General features: G+C 49.0%; 1 protein-coding gene across 1 annotated transcript in view; it reads left to right on the top strand.

Moving 5' to 3' along the window:
- The window catches only part of DNAJC11 (DnaJ heat shock protein family (Hsp40) member C11), a 59,604-nt gene extending 43,457 nt beyond the window's left edge, over positions 1 to 16,147 (top strand). The window contains exons 8-16 of the mRNA XM_033113601.1: positions 3,125 to 3,314; positions 3,914 to 3,999; positions 4,307 to 4,423; positions 11,170 to 11,325; positions 12,713 to 12,782; positions 13,276 to 13,333; positions 13,472 to 13,614; positions 14,251 to 14,380; positions 14,772 to 16,147. Of these exons, the coding sequence (XP_032969492.1) occupies positions 3,125 to 3,314; positions 3,914 to 3,999; positions 4,307 to 4,423; positions 11,170 to 11,325; positions 12,713 to 12,782; positions 13,276 to 13,333; positions 13,472 to 13,614; positions 14,251 to 14,380; positions 14,772 to 14,797 (976 nt within the window). The 3' untranslated portion in view covers positions 14,798 to 16,147. The remainder of the gene's footprint in view (positions 1 to 3,124; positions 3,315 to 3,913; positions 4,000 to 4,306; positions 4,424 to 11,169; positions 11,326 to 12,712; positions 12,783 to 13,275; positions 13,334 to 13,471; positions 13,615 to 14,250; positions 14,381 to 14,771) is intronic.
- Positions 16,148 to 16,455: the final 308 nt, after the last annotated feature.

Below are 16,455 nucleotides of genomic sequence, written 5' to 3'. Positions count from 1 at the left end.
TACAGGGTCACCGAGGGCAGACCCCGCAGTAGTGGTGTGGAGCCTCGGCTGCAGTGTATGCCTGATGCAGAGAGCACTGGGCTGGGGCGTGGGCTTCTCTCGGGTCTGCAGTTTCCTCCTCTGTGGGACGAGGCTCCTGCCCTCCCTGGTCACCGTGGGCTGTGAGGACCCTGGAGACGAGGGAAGGCGCCTTCAGAGGGACGTTGGTCGGCAGTCTTATGTTTATGAGCTAGTGCATCATTTCTTTGGCCCTGAGACTGTGAAGCTCTGAAAAGGGGGCACAGTGGGGCACCTTGTGAGGCCGCCTGGTAGACGTGCTGGAGCTTTAAATATCCACCGGCTGTGAGGACACACTCCTAGAACTTACCTCCCTGTCCCTTCAAGAACAACCGGAGGGGTGTCCTTGTTCCCATTTGGGGGGTTCCTGTGTGGGCTCAGGTAAAAGGATTGGGAGGAAGGTCAACTAAAGCCGCTTTCCTTGGGGATTAAATACAGCTCAAGGAGTCCTGGGATGGGGGATGTGTTTGAAAGTGAAGGTAGTGCACTTCCCTTCGGATAATGTATCTGCGTGCCTGCCACGTCCTGCAGGGTAAGACTGACCCCTGCCCTCTGGTCTGGTATTAAATGCAGGTTCGCAGGTCAGTCGGATACATAGAGAGTAAGGGAAGTGTTGTGAGAAAGTTCATGGCGTCAGGGACAGGAGGGGACCATGCTTGTGAAGATGAGCGCAGCCTGAGCAGAGGCCAGAAAGCAGTGCTTCCAGGCAGAACACAGGGGTGCTCAGGGCTCCCCATGCTGGTTAGAACCCGGCTTCTCCAGCCTCTGCTCTCAGATGGGGATTCAGTGGGCCTGGGAAGGGGACCAGGATTATACTTTCAACCAGAATGGCAGGTGAACAGTGTATTATATGCGTGTGTCATGCAGGGCCTCAGCGCTCGTCCCCGCACAAGAACGCAGGATGCGGGGAGGCCAAAAAGGAACACCAACGGAGCCATAGATAGGGGAGTCATACCACTAGATTCTCGATGGTGGCGGGTCGAGACAAAAGCAAACATCCGGCAGTACCCCAACAGGGGTCTTCCTGCACCCCCATCTCGCTGGCGGCCGGGCGAGACACAGGAAGTAGGATCAGTCGCACTTGCTAGCCGCAATCTGCCAGCCGCTCCTCTGCCAACCAACCCCCCAGCACGACCACGGCAGTTATATTAGTGGCTCATGACTGACTGGCAACAGCTGATGGCCACCTACCCACAGCGAATGGCCGTCTGATCACAGCTGATGGCCATCCAATAACCAAGCCAGCACCTTTCCACGTGAGTCTGAGAGCCAGGAAACTGCTCTGTGGGGCTCTGTCCTCACAACGTGTCAGCGCTGTCCTAACCTGTCTGCTTAGGACTGTCACCTGTGATGCCGTCTCAAAGCACCGATTCCTGCCCCCACCCCCAGACCCTTGGATCAGGTCCTGTTAGGGAAGGCCCGGGAATTGATCGTTTGATGCAGCACAGCCGGTCACGCCAAAGATCGGACGGTGAGGATACCTCATTGAGGAAACTGTTGACCGCCTTGTCCTGGTTGAGCCTCAGAGTGTCTGTCTGTCCGCTGAGTGGTCACCTGGGTCGAGGGCTGGGTCTCAGCTTCTGCAGGTGTAGAAACGGAATTTCGTCGAGGACGCCAGTTTATGAGTGTGCAATGTCTACTCCTAGGGCGCCCGAGGCCTGGGGTCGGGCTACTTGCAAGTCCAGACGAGTAACTGGAGGGTTGGTTGGTGTGGAATGAGCCCGAGAAAGGCAGACAGCTGGAATGTTCTCGGTCCCCTGAGGGCCTGCCTGCCTTGCTGGGCTCTCCCTGTCTGTCTGTCTAGGACATGCTGGATAAAAATTCAAAATGGTATTCCTTTGACTAAATGGGGGTCTCATTCTGTACACTTAGGCTCTTTTAAATATCACTGTGTACCTCTGTCTTGAAATTCTAGGGGTGACTTGTATCTTTCTTCCTGCTCGCTCCCCTGGCCCCAGTGTGACCAAAGCAGAAAATGTAGCCGGGGCGTCCGTGTGACTTGTGAACTAGAGGAGAGAGAAGGTTAGGCTGGGGCCTGCGGGGAGTGAGGAGTTAATGCATTGCGCCGTGGTACTTGCGCCGTGGTACGCTAGTGAAGTTTGTCAGTGGGTGTGTGCAGACTCACCACATTTATTACTATTGCAATGGCAAAAGCAACATCTCGGGAGTAGGAAGGAGAGAAACTAAACCAGGGCGATGGTGTGCCTGCTGGGCTGTTCACTGAAGGCTGGTCCTCTGCTCATGTTTGAACACCTGGAATGGAGTGATGTGAATTCCTTTGTTATTAAAATGAAATGCCTGCTTTTAACCAGAAGATGGGGCTGGCTCCCTGGAAACAAGCTTCAGAGGCCGTTCAGGGGAAATGGTTTACTGCTCCGCAGGTCCTTACGTGAGGTCGCGCCCTCGGCCTGTTTCATTAAGTGTTCAGATGCCCGGGAACTTAACTCTTGTTTATATCAGAATCGGTTAGACATCGTCACGCTTAAAGTCGCAGAACCTGTCGACATTAAGTGAAGACTAGCTTTTCGTGTACCTTCAGCCAACAGTCCCAGCCGTGGACGTGGGCGGTCTTTTAAATGCCTGGGCCCCTACCTCGAAGTGCTGACTTAATTGTGTGCGGTGGGCTCTGGGTGAGTGGTCCTCAAGCTTTGCTGCACAGGGAGTCACCTGGCTTGCTTTCAACACTCCAGGCCTATTCCCCCCTCCCCCCACAGTCAGAATGCCTGGGAGTGGGAGCCAGCCTGCGTAATGTTTACATTAGCTGGGTGGTTCTAGTGTGCGGCCAACTTTGGGAACCTCCCCAGGTGATCTGACTCGCAGGAGGATTGGATCCATGGCTGGGAATGCAGACATGCCGGTGCCTCTTCGGTGGTAGCTGAACTTGGGGTGGGGTGCGGTGGGGAGTGCGGTTAGCAGGCTGGAAACATCCCCCCAGCCACCCTCTAGAGGCCTAGTCTCCTGCTTTCCATGCTGGAGCTAGCCCAAGGAGAATGGACGTGATCTGAGCAGGGAGAACAGCTGAGAGCCAGGTGTCACCCAGACCCTTTCTGTCTGTGTGTCCCCCCAGCTTTGTGACGACAAACTGTGCTCTGCAGTTTTCGTCCCGCGGCATCCGGCCTGGCCTTACCACTGTCCTGGCCCGGAACCTGGACAAGAACACCGTGGGCTACCTGCAGTGGCGATGGGGGATCCAGTCGGCCATGAACACGAGCATCGTCCGGGACACCAAAACCAGCCACTTCACCGTGGCGCTGCAGGTGACTGAGCTCCGCCAGCCCCTCAGCGTGCCCCTTCCAGCCTTCCCGCTGGTCAGCCTGCGCGGGTCGGATCTGCGCACCTGCGGCGGCTCGGAGGGGCAGGTCCCGGCCACTCACTGAGGAGTGTTGAAATGCTGCTGTTCTCAGGCCCCCGGGCAGCTGTGCTGCAGGCATCCTAAGGCAAAATGCCTTTCACATCTTCTGGGGGGAGAAGCCCACGGAATCGGGGAGGGGGCAGCCCTGGTTGGTAGGCGACCCCAAAGCAGAGTCGCCCACTCAGATGGCACTTTGCCCAGGCGGGGACACAGGGCTTGAGAGAGACCTCCCCTCAAACGGCAGCTGCTACCATGTAGGAAAGCAAGCTCGGTGTTGCAGAGTTTTTTTTTTTCATAAGGCAGAAAACTGGGTTTTATGTAAAATCTCCCAGTCTTTACATACTGGTTTCGGGTACGTTTTCCCACTCTGTGTGCGGCCTCCAGGACGTGGCCCCTGTCTGAGAGACCTGCCCACGACCATTGCTCGGCAGCCATGCAGGGGCCAGAGCCCAGCCACTTGGCTGTCACGGCCACCAGCCATGGCTTCTCCCTCTGTCTTCTCAGCTTGGAATCCCTCACTCCTTCGCACTGATCAGCTATCAGCACAAATTCCAGGATGACGATCAGACTCGTGTGAAAGGGTCCCTCAAGTAAGTCCTGGCCTGGCCCACCCGGGAGGCTGCCCACCTGTAGGGTGTGATGGTGGGGCCGGTTGGTGGAAGATGGGTGCTCGCAGTCATCTCGTGTGCAACGTTCCTGGAGCGTCTCTTGTAGAGAGGCGCTGGGATTGGCTGCTGTGCAGCCCCACGCCTGGGGTGATTCAGAGTCTGATGCCACTGGACCAAGAGTGTCAGTCGTGCCTCCGCTCCCTGGGGGGTGGGGGGGACCCCACCTCTGTTCTGAGTGGATCCGGGTGCTGAGGGCCCTTGTGTGCTCACTGTGACCTGCTCCTTGCAGGGCAGGCTTCTTTGGGACGGTGGTGGAGTACGGGGCAGAGAGGAAAATCTCCAGCCACAGCGTTCTAGGTGCAACTGTCAGCATCGGAGTCCCACAGGGTGTTTCTCTCAAAGTCAAGTAAGTAACTGTTCTGTCTTTGGCATGTAAGCCAGTGTCAGGGAGTCCGTTAGCCCCACCTTCTGCTCGTGAGGTCTGCGTCTCTGCTCTCTGAGAACTTCCATGTGCCCCACTGGCCCGTCCTCCAACCTGCCTGCGTCTCTTCCTACCCTCAGCCTTCCCGGGTGGCCCTAGACGCACGCGCACTCACCCACACCGCTCCCGACACCCACGTGCCCCAGCGTCCTCACCTGCACAGGCAGCGTCACACCCTCTGGGCCAGGTCGTGCCCTTTCTCCCCTGCTGCAGTGATGGTCCTTCCTGCCTTCCAACCTCTGCTTTTACCTGTCTGGCTCTTGCTCCTGAATGGAGGCCTCGTGTAGGGCCCCGTCCTTACCTGTCTAGACTCATTCCCCAAGGGGTCTCATAGCCTCGTGGCTTTCAGTGCCCTCGTGCGTGGATGACACCCGTTGAGAGCCCCACTTGGCCCTTCCCACAGATCTCCAGCTCATGTGTCCAGCTTCGTTTTCTCAATCTCAGGTTGGATAGCTGACAGTATCTCAGACATCACCCGTCTAAAACAGAACAACTGATCCTTCCCCCACCCTCGGACATGCATACCCCCCAAAACCTGCTCTGCCTGACGTCCTTCCCCATCTCAGCAAATGAGAGCTCCGTCCTCCCGGTTGTCTGTCCAAAGCCTTGGCATTAGCCTTGGTCACTCTTGCCACACGCTCACGGACCGTAGAACCAGCCCTGACAGTGCGGCCTGAGCCTGACCCTTTCTCACTGCCTCGCTGCTACCCCGTCCCGTGTCTGAATGACTGCAGTGTCCTGACCATCTCTGTCCCCCCGCCTAACGCTGCTCTACACGGGCAGTCTTGTTAAATTGTAAGTCAGCAGATGTCACCCTTCTGCTTCAAACCTGCAGTGACTGCCACAGCACAGGGCAGAAGCCACAGTCCTTCCGAGCCCTCCGTGACCTGGCGCCTCGCTGTCCTCACCTCCCCTTCTCCCAGCCACCCCATGCTCAAGCCCCGCCCACCAGACTGACCTCTGTGCCGTTCCTAGAAGCCCGGTCCCCAGAGAACCACATGGTTGGTCCCTTGGGTTCCCTCAGGTCTCTGCTCACATGTCACCTAATTGCCAAAACCATCCCTCATCGCCCTGTGTAAAACAGGGACCCCTCACCTTGCCCCAGGCCGTCCCTTTCCCAGCTGCCGTGTTGATTAATCTGCATTGCAACCGCTTCCGTCGGTGCTCCTGGCGCCTAGATCACAGCCTGGCACCAGTGGCTGTGCCAGGAGCTCAGTGATCCCATCTCAGTTTGGGAGATGAGAGCCAAAGCAGGTCACCAAGGTCAGAGCTGGCATCAGCCATCTCCTCTCAGATAAGATTTGAGGACAGCTGAGCTTTAAAAAAGGCATACAGAGTGCTGTCCAAGCTTCTGAGTTCTAATCCCTTTCTCCCTTCCCCTCAACTTGGGACCAGTGATGGGGCACAGTTCTCTGCAATTCAGGTTCTGTTTTCAGACAGTCTGCAGTGCAGATGTCACCTGACATAATCTGAATTGAATTCTTGTCCCAAGAATGCCACTCCGGCACTTCAGAAAGAAACATTTTCATTTCAGCGGAGTTTCCTGTGTCAACAGGCTGAACTGCCCACATGGTGTTGGTATAAAGTATAAACCGAAGATTTGCCTGAAGGCACCAGAGTTCAGCAATAGCACATCTCACTTTGCTAACTGTTCTCTTACATTTGTTTATTTGATGCATCATATGAAGTTCTGAATGTTAAATCAAGCTTACACTACTGAGGAAAATTCCACTTGACCATGATATACAATGCTTTTCATGTGTTGCCTGATTTGGTTAGTTATCTTACTAAGGATTTTTGCAACTGTTTATAAGGGATGCTGTCTGTAACTGTCTTACTGTGTTTTTGTCAGGTTTGGGAATGAGTTATGCCAGCTTGATAAAATGAGTTAGGAAATGTTCCTTCTTCCTCTGTTTTCTGAAAGAATTTATGTAATATTGGTATTATTTCTTTCTTAGGTCTCATAGAATTCACCAGTGAAATCAACTGAGCCTGAATTTTCTTTGTAGGACGGTTTTGGTTAATGAATTCAATTTCTTTCATAAATATAGAGCTTTTCTAACTTTCTCTTTTATATGTCAGCTTGGTTAATTTGTATTTTTCAAGGAATTTGTTCATTGCACCTAAATGTCAAATTTGTTAACATAAAGTCTCTCATTAATATACTCTCATCCTTTTAATATCTGTAGCTATCTGCAGACAATCCCTCTCTTCATTCCTAATGTTGGTAATTTGTGTTCTTTCTATCTAGGGTACTAAAGAACCAGATTTTGGCTTTGTTAATTTTCTCTGTTATTTATCTGTTTCTATTTCATTAATGTCGACCTTATTTCCTTCTTTCTACTTATTTCAGTTTTACTTTGCTCTTCTTTTTCTAGCTTTTTAAAGTCAAACCTTAGTTTATTAACTTGAGACCTTCTTTTCTAATACAAACATTTAAGGCTACATATTTCCCTTGAAGCACTGTTTTACTCTGTCCTACAAATTTTGATATGTTGTGTTATCTTTATCATCAACCTGTTTTCTAATTTCACTTTTAGAAATGTATTGCTCAATTTCCAAATATTTGGGTTTTTTTCCTAAATATCTCAATGTTGATTTCTAATTCATTTAATTTTGGTCAGAGAACATATTCTGTATGATTCTAGTCTTTTTAAATATATTCAGACTTGTTTTATGGCCCAACATATAATAGATATTGGTGAATGTATCGTGTGTACTTGCAAAGAATGTGTATTCTGCAGTTGTTTGGGTGTAGTGTTCTATAAATATCTCTTAGGTCAAGGCAGCATTTGTCAGAAATCAGAGTTCCTATGACGTCACTGATTTTGTTAGGGAGTACTATCAATTGCTGAGAGAGAAGTGTTAAAATCTCCGACTATGATCGTGGAATTCTCCATTTCTTCCCTTGTCAGTTTTGCTTTGTGTGTAAGTTCTGTTATTAGACACATACATTTTTTATTATCATCTTCCTAATGCGTTGACCTTCTTATCATTATGAAGTGTCCCTCTTTGTCTCGAAGTCAACTTTGTCTGATATTAGGATAGCAATTCTAGTCTTCTGCTTTCTGTTCACATTTAACCCATTTCTGTGTTTATATTTAAAGTGCCTCTCATAAATAGCATATGGTTGGGTCTTGGTTTTCCATTCTTCATTCACATAATCTCAGCTTTTGAACTGAAGTGTTTAGTTCACTAATATTTAATTATTGGTATGGTTGGATTTAAACCTGTTATCCTTCTGATTTTTTTGTTCCTCTAACCATCTTCTGCATTCTTTTATATTAACAGAATATTTTTAGCATTCCATTTTAGTTTATCTGTTGACTTTTTAGCTATACCTCTTTACATTATTTTTTCCTTAGCAGTACCGTGTTTCCCTGAAAATAAGACTCGGTCTTACATTAATTTTTGCTCCAAAAGACGCATTAGGGCTTATGTTCAGGGGACGTCATCCTGAAAAATCTGCTAGGGCTTATTTTCCAGTTAGGTCTTATTTTTGGGGAAACACGGTAGCTCTAGTGATTACAATATACATTGTTAACAACCTTCCATCCTCTATTTAGATTTAATATTGTATTATTTCATGTAAAATGAAGAACCTTATAAACTTCTAGGGTCATTTTCCCCCACCCCATGTCCTTTATGCTGTAGTTGTCATATGCTCCATCTGCATACATTATAATCCTCACAATAGTGTTGTAATTTTGGTTTTAAATAGTCATATACATGTTAAAGAAATTAAGGGAATAAAAATCTTATTTTTACCCACTTTTTCCCCCTCCATTTCTCGTGTTCCGTATTTCTTCCTAAAAATCTGAGTTTCCTTCTGGTATTAGATTCTTTGGCCTGAAAACTTTTTTTAGCTTTTCTTAGATAGTATAAGTCTGCCAGTAGTGACCGCTTAGTATTCTTCAACCAGAAAATGTTTATTTTCCTCTATTCTGCTTTTATAGTTTATTGATTTATTATCTTTTATCTATATGTATCATTTTCTTTTCATTTTATATTAACCTAAAATAGTTCAGTTACAGGCATTCCTTCCCCTGAACTAAGCTGTTTTCATTGCCACAATTTTTAAAGTCAGGTTTATTGAGGTAAAATCTACGTAAATTAAAATTCATCCTTTTTGTACAGTTCTGTGAGTTTTGACAATCACATAAGTCATGTAACCACTGTCACAATCAAGATATAGAACATTTCCATCATCCCCCCAAATTTCATCATCCCCCCAAGTTCCCTCATGCCCATTGTGTCGTCTCCCAGGCCCTGGCAACTACTGATCTGTTTTTGCTCCTTATATTTTTGCCTTTTTCAAAGTGTCGTGTAAATGGAATCGTACAGTTGAAGCCTTTGCTGCTTTCATGGGCATAATGCATTCAGATGCATCCATAGTGTTGCATACGTCACGTCACGTCACGTCAGCAGTGTGCTGCTCCCTTTTGTGGCTGCTTACTGTCATACAGTGCACATGTTCACAGGCTAGCTATTGATCAGTTTATAGGTGTTTCCATTGTCCCCAGTTGTTGACATTTACAGATAAAGCTAGTATAGACATTCACGTACCTGTTTTGTGTGAACATTAAGTTTTGATTTCTCTTGGGTAAACATGCTGAGTCACATGGGATGTGTGTGTTTAACTTTGTAACAAAGTACCAATCTGTTTCCCAAAATGGTTTCATTTTATTTTCCCACCAGCAGCATGTGAGAGTACCAGTTGCTCCACATTCTCACCAACCTTTGGTATGTTTGGGATTTTTTTTTTTTTGGGGGGCTATTTTAACACACATATAGGTATATCCCGTTACGGTTTTGATTTGAATTTCCCTAATATCTAAGGAGATTGAGCATCTCTTCATGGGCTTCTTTGCCATCCATATATCTTTTTCAGTGCAGTCTGTTTAAATCTTTTGTCTGTATTCTTATTTGATTGTTTGGTTTCTTATTTTTTTGACTTTTGAGTGTTCTTTATCAATTTTGGAGTTGCTTTGATTATTGAAGGATATCGTCACTGGATATAGAATTCAGGGTTAATGGATTTTTTGCTGCCACAATTCTAAAGATGATGTTCTGTCTTCTGGCCTCCATTATTTCTGATGAGTCATTGGTTATTTGAATCATTATTGTACTGCATGTAATGTCTTTTTTTTTCCTCTCTTTTTTTTTCTTCTAGCTACTCAACTTTTTTTTCCTTGTCTTTTTTTTCCAGCAATTTAACTGCATTGTACCTAGATGTGGTTTTGTTGTATTTATGCTACCTGGGGTTTGCTAAACTTCTTGCATCCGTAAATTTATGTCCTACATCGAATTTGTTATTTTTAAGCCATTAGTCTTAAAATATGTGTTCCTGCTTCATTCTCTCTCACTTTTATGGGACCCCAATTACTTACATGTTAAATCTCTTGATGTTTTCCCACCAGTTTCTGAGGCTCTGGCCATTTGTCTTCAATCCTTTTTTTCTCTGTTCTACGTACTGGATAATTTCTGTTGATCTATCTACAGGTTCACTGACTCTTCTTATCTCCATGCTAGTAAGCCCACCCAGTGAATATTAGATGTCTTTGACCGTAGTTAAAATTGCTGCTTTAAAATCCTTACCTGCTAGTGCCAACATCTGGGTCGTCTGGGGTTGGTCTCTGTTTGTTAATCTTTTTCTTGTATCTAGGTATCGTATCCTGGGTGTTGTGGATGATATGTTGTAGAGACTCTATATTTTCCTGTGTTTCTCCAAAAAGTGTTGATTTTCCCTTTTAGAAGGTAGTTAGAAGTCAGACTGCAAGCTCAGGCTCACCTGCGTGGCAGCAGCCAAAACACATCACAATTATTTTCTTCTTAGCGGGGCCACTAATAGACGAGAAACCAGTTAGAGATGCCACATTTATACACAGATCTTGGGGCCTCCCCACCACTCTTTCCTTTTTGTTCACTGACTTGTGGGGACCTCCCACTGCCCAGCTACTATGGTTGCCCCAAACTCTGAGCAACCATAGTCCTTTAGTCTAATAGACTGAGGATTCCGGTGGTAGCCATCTGGTGCAGACTGAGACTTGCCCTCGGGCTAAAAGCTCTTTACCGAAAAACCAAAAACCAACCCACAAAAAAACCAGGAAACCAGCAGTTCCATCCTAACTGTCGGCCCTCCTTTCGTATCTGCCTGCCTGGAGTTGCTACCCAGTGTGGTACGCAAGCCTCTGTTTGTTGCACGTGGTCCAGAGTTTACCTGTGTTACCTATGGGATGATTGGTCCCGTAGGAGCTGCTCAGCCATTACTGGCAGCAGCGCCTCCTTAATTGGCTCACTTTGGCAATCTTCACACACTTCTTTTGAACAGATAAATGGAGGACTGGGGTGTGCGTCTGTCTCCAGGACGCCTGCAGGAGTGTCCCCTCCTGTCTTCTAAGGCCACATTGCTCTGGTCAAGCATTAGTCTGTTGCTTTGCCCTTGAGGTCAGCAAGTACTGCGACCTTTCTTCTGTCACATACATCGAATCCAGCGGCTAAACTTTGGAATGGGGACCAGCAAAGGGGAGCGGGCTAGCGACAAGCCGCCTCTGGGACTCCTTCTAACTGGTGGAGTGTCTCGGAGGCTCTCCTCCTGGGGCGGGGATCCCCATTGCCCTTTCCTGGAAGCCTGGCTCATCTTGGATGTTTTGTTTTGTTTTTGTTCTCAGGTTAAACAGAGCCAGTCAGACTTACTTCTTCCCCATCCACCTGACGGACCAGCTCCTTCCCAGCGCTGTGTTCTATGCCACCGTGGGGCCGCTCGTGGCCTACTTTGCCATGCACCGTCTGGTCATCAAACCATACCTCAGGGCTCAGAAGGAGAAGTGAGTTTAAAATGTGTCACTGGACATCACTAAACAGCTCTGTGCCTCAGTGTCCTTGTCTTTCACATGGAGGGGACGATAATAGAACCTACCCCATGAGGTTATTGGGAAAATCAAATTTATTAATACATGTACAGTACTGAGCATGGTATCTTGTCTATAGTAAGTACTCAGTGTCCGCTATTTATCGTCGTTAGTGGTACTGCTACTGTCATTCTTTCATTTGTCGTTTATTCCTACTTTCAGAAAGGAATAGAGTTTACCAAATTGTTGAGACTTGAAGCCACAAGAAATAAAAAGATTTTTTTTTTTTTTAGATTTTATTGGGGAAGGGGAACAGGACTTTATGGGGGAACAGTGTGTACTTCCAGGACTTTTTTCCAAGTCAAGTTGTTGTCCTTTCAATCTTAGTTGTGCAGGGCACAGCTCAGCTCCAGGTCTAGTTGCCGTTCTTAGTTGCAAGGGTGCAGCCCACCATCCCTTGCGGGACTCGTGGAATCGAACTGGCAACCTTGTGGTTGAGAGCCCACTGGCCCATGTGGGAATCGAACCGGCAGCCTTCGGAGTTAGGAGCATGGAGCTCTAACCGCCTGAGCCACTGGGCCAACCTTAAAAAGTTGTCTCTTTTCTCATTCTAACCATTTCTTTTCCTGGCACTGAATTCAAGAGTTCTTACATAAGGGGCATGTATTAACTACGACTAAGCTATCATAGAAATGAATTTATTTTACAGTTTTTTGTAGATAAGCCATTAGGGCATAACATCAAGTCTGAGAGATGGTTTAGAGTTGTTATTTTATGGTGATTGAATTTCATAAATCATTGAGTTCGGGAATCCGGCGGAGGGACTGAATCTCCTCTTCTGGGCCCCTCTGGCCTTTGACTCAGAGAATGTACCGTCCTAATTCCCCAAGAGGCTTGAGGCTTGAAACAAAGGATGTGCTGTGCTAAGTCTCTGACGGGACAGGTGTATGTTGACCTGTCCCTGTGTTTTGCTAAAAGGAAAGATTTATGTATCTAAAGTAATGTGCGTCATCCCTCCCAGGGGTGTTATCTAATAATCCTGGAAGACTGATGGCATCTCCTGTGATTCTCACCTTCTCCTCTGACCTCCCACTTACCTGACATTCCTGTCAGCTGCAGGCTTCTTTCCAAAGGGACTGGCAGTGGGTTTCCTATAAGCTCTGGTGAGGAGGTGGGAGAGAGCCATCTAGGGACAACTGGAGAGCTGCACAGGCCTGTGACAGATTTGCTGGAGATTGTCTTGGAAATATTTCTTAACGTTCTAGAAGTAGGAATGCAGTAAGATCACAGACTGTTTGCTGGGCACTGGTCCAAGGAGGGGTAACCCCACGCTGATGTGTGGCTTGTGTTTTTCTCACATAAGGGAATTGGAAAAGCAAAGGGAAAGCACAGCCACCGACATTCTGCAGAAGAAACAAGAGGCGGAAGCTGCTGTAAGTGCTGCGTGAGCGACCCACCGGAAGCCCTTTTGCTCTGCGTGGATCTGAGTGCCCCCACGGTATCGTGCAGAGCAGACCACACTGCCCCCCTTTTCTAGTCCATGGTTCCTAACCAGGGGCCCAGGGACTAGATCACACTGCACGCAGGTCTCCCGGGCTCAGGGCTCAGGCTTTTCTTCCCCCACAACGGCGCTGGTCATTCTAGTCTTTCTGTGGCCAATGGGATGCAATACTGGGTGCTTCGGTCCCTGTCCTAAGGACGAGGTCAGTTTCCCTCAAAAGGCATAAAAGGTTTTGTAAAAAGTGGTGGTTTTGTCCCCTTTTCCTTCCCTTCGAATTGTTTTTACATGACTTAACAGCGGTACCCAGGATAAATGACGGCTAGTGGACAGGGGAAGGGCTGAAATGCACAGGGCACATGGCCGTAGCTCCGAGCAGATGCGGAGCTTAGTGAGGGCCCTGACGGCGGCTGCCTTGTTCTTCGCAGGTTCGGTTGATGCAGGAATCTGTCCGAAGGATAATCGAGGCAGAAGAATCCAGAATGGGTGAGAGGGCGTGGCCTCTTGGTTCGGGTGGCTGTGGGGAAGTGGGTCTCTATTGAGCATACCAGCCCTGAGCCCAGCTGCATGGGGCGGGGGTGCCTGGCCTGGGCCCACCCCTGCTCTGACTGAGCCCGTCCTCAGGGCTCATCATTGTCAACGCCTGGTACGGGAAGTTTGTCAACGACAAGAGCAAGAAGAGCGAGAAGGTGAAGGTGATTGATGTGACCGTGCCCCTGCAGTGCCTGGTGAAGGATTCGAAGCTCATCCTGACAGAGGCTTCCAAGGTACAGTGCCACGTGCCCACAGGAGTCAGACAGGAAAGGCCTCTGGGGACTGGGGACAGCTGGCCCTGGGAATGGCCAGATTTTCACAGTAAAGTCCGTTAGTGTTGCCGGCAATCGCTGTGCAGATGTTACGCAGCACCCAAGTTACACCCACGTGGGAGCTGTTTACTTCACTCACTCAGCACCTACTGTATATGCCAGTAGGTGCCTGCATGGAGCTTACTTGCTGCTGATTCCTCACCTTGTTCCAGAAGGACTGTGAGGTCACCTGTAGCGCATTTGAGGCTCACGCTGGAGCCCGGGGCTGATAAAGGCAAATTCAAGTGTAGGTTGGCTGCTCAGGGCAGAGACCTGGGTGCCTGATGAAGTCTTCTAGAATCCCTGTCGGGTGGGGCTCCTGTGAAGACAGGTGTATTCAGAATGGCGAGGAGGGGTCTATATTCAGAGGGAAGTCTGGGGCTAAATAGGCAACTCTTTTGAATTTGCATTTCTTTTTCCTCAAGCTGCAAACTTTGCATCTTTCGAGGGCAGCTTCTGAAGGAAAGTCGAGGCCCTTGCCCGCTGCACCGGCAGGTTGCAGCAGACAGTGGTCCTGCTGGGGAAAACAGGCTTCGAATCAGAATGTGTTTGTTGCAGGCTGGGCTGCCCGGGTTCTATGACCCATGTGTGGGTGAAGAGAAGAACCTGAAAGTGCTTTACCAGTTCCGAGGTGTCCTCCATCAGGTGATGGCGCTGGACAGTGAGGCGCTTAGGATACCAAAGCAGTGTGAGTAGCTGCCCCTTTGAAGTCCCCTGCCCTGTGCACAGACCAGGAAGGGAGCTTAGTCACCCGCGGGGACCCGGGACGTCAGAGTGGGGGGTGAGAACCGCCTTCCCTCTGTTACCCGCCTGCTCCCAGGTGGGCTTGGGCGTCATGACTCAGGGTCCTGATATGCTGCCCAGAGGGGGCTGCCAGCCTGTCCCTGGGGGAATTAGAGCAAGCTCTTTGTTTGGAACTGCAGCTCGGGCGCCTAGGTGTGAGACCAACCCAGCTGCTCCTTGCCCTTCCAGAACCAGCTGTCAGCCGGCAGCCCCTGATCTGCCGAACCCCTGAGTGAAGGAGAGGGCGTGGAAACAGTTGCCTCTGACAGATACACTGTTTGCCTCTTCTTCCACAGCTCACAGGATTGATACAGATGGATAAACTGCTAGAGAAACCAGATTAAAAGAAGCTGCAAAAAGCCTTTTCCTGGGAGTCTACAAATTTGGAAGCAGGGAAAAACCCAGACATCAGATGTGTTTATTTTATATTATTCCTGTAGAAGGTGGTACTGTACCAATTATGTGAAGGGACACACAGACACCCCACTGTCACGGGTGCTGTGGGTACCGCTGAGGCAGGCCCACCCGGACCAGAACTGCAGCACAGCCGTGTCTATTTCCCCAAGGATCATGTGCCCGGAGGGAAGGGCCCTGGGCCCCGGCTGCCCCTGGGTCCCTCCCAGGCTCTTCAGCACGAGCTGGCTGCAGCCGCAGTACTTTTCGGTCTGTCTTGAGGTCATTAGGGAACGTCCTGCCCTCACACACAGGACTGTGAACTGCTTTTCTAGAATCCACACTGAACATGGAAAGGAAGGAAGGCATTCCCAGGAACGGAGGTCTCCAGTCAAGAGAGGATCTGTCCCATCAACTTCCCGAGAACCACCTTTTCCTGCTGAAGTATGAATCTGGAGAGGATTGTGTGGGTTTATAAATCTGCTTTTTATCTGAGAACGAATGGTTTTGGAAATTAGTCTTTTTTCCCTCCCAGAACTTCTCGAATCATTCCACTGGCACCTGCCTTGGGACGGTGGTGTAACTCACCGTCCCATGGCCATCCCTGTTACAAGTCACGTCCTTCGCGAAGCAACCCCCACATCCTAGTGGGGAAGGGCTGATGTCCCTCTCACCAGCCCCGCCCCACGCAGCTCAGCCAGCCTCAATCAACTCTCGAGCGCTGGGAGCTCCGAGGCCGGCAGGTGGCGCTGCGGCTCCCCACACCTGTCAGGTCCAGCGCCCTCCCCGCAGGGGACTCCTTTCTGGGTGCCTGCTCCCAGGACCCTCTGTCTTCACTGGCCTCTGCTGGATGCAGATTATCCTGGGAGCCAGGATACTTCCAAACAGCCTGGTCTCTTAACTGCAGTACAGTCACCCAGTGAGCAGAGGCCCTGGGTGGTTGCTGGTTCTGACAGGCCCCTGCCGCTATTGCTACAATCTGGCTTCACTCCCTGACGTTGGTACCAGTGTAATCGCTAATAACCTCCTTCCTCCAATTTTTTTTTTAAAAAAACAACACTTCAGGTTGTCCGATCCTATAATATTTATCTCCATTTTTAAAAAGTTTTTCTGAGCTGCTGCTCCGAATGTGAATTGTGCAATAATCAATGCGATTAGTGGGTCTGACTTCGGACACAGCCGTGGGCCCTCCGCGGCCGGTGGCTACCACTTCCCTCTTCATTCTGCTTGAAATGGACTGTACAGAAGGCACTCTTACCGCAATAAACCTTTCCTGAAAGCTGGGGATAGTGTTTCAATGCATCTGTATGTTCATTATTAGCAGTGAGCAAAATAAGGGCAGTGCCCCCTTGGGCCTCGTCCCAGCCCTTATGCTCAGCTTATACCATATTTTAAACCATGAGGCTTAACTTGAAGCTGTGGTTCTGTATTCTACATGAGACACGTGCCTCAGAAAGAGAGTCCAGAGTTAGGAAATCTCAGAGTAGAATTCTTAGTTCTTCTTTTTAACTAAAGTCACCTTTTTTTTTGTAGTCAAAGGTGGCCGAGCTCTGACTGCTCTTCAGCAGGAAATAGGAAGTCCGTCTT

This window comes from Rhinolophus ferrumequinum, chromosome 9 (assembly GCF_004115265.2).
Source record: "Rhinolophus ferrumequinum isolate MPI-CBG mRhiFer1 chromosome 9, mRhiFer1_v1.p, whole genome shotgun sequence".
Taxonomy (NCBI): Eukaryota; Metazoa; Chordata; class Mammalia; order Chiroptera; family Rhinolophidae; genus Rhinolophus; species Rhinolophus ferrumequinum.
This window is presented reverse-complemented; position numbering and strand designations above follow the sequence as displayed.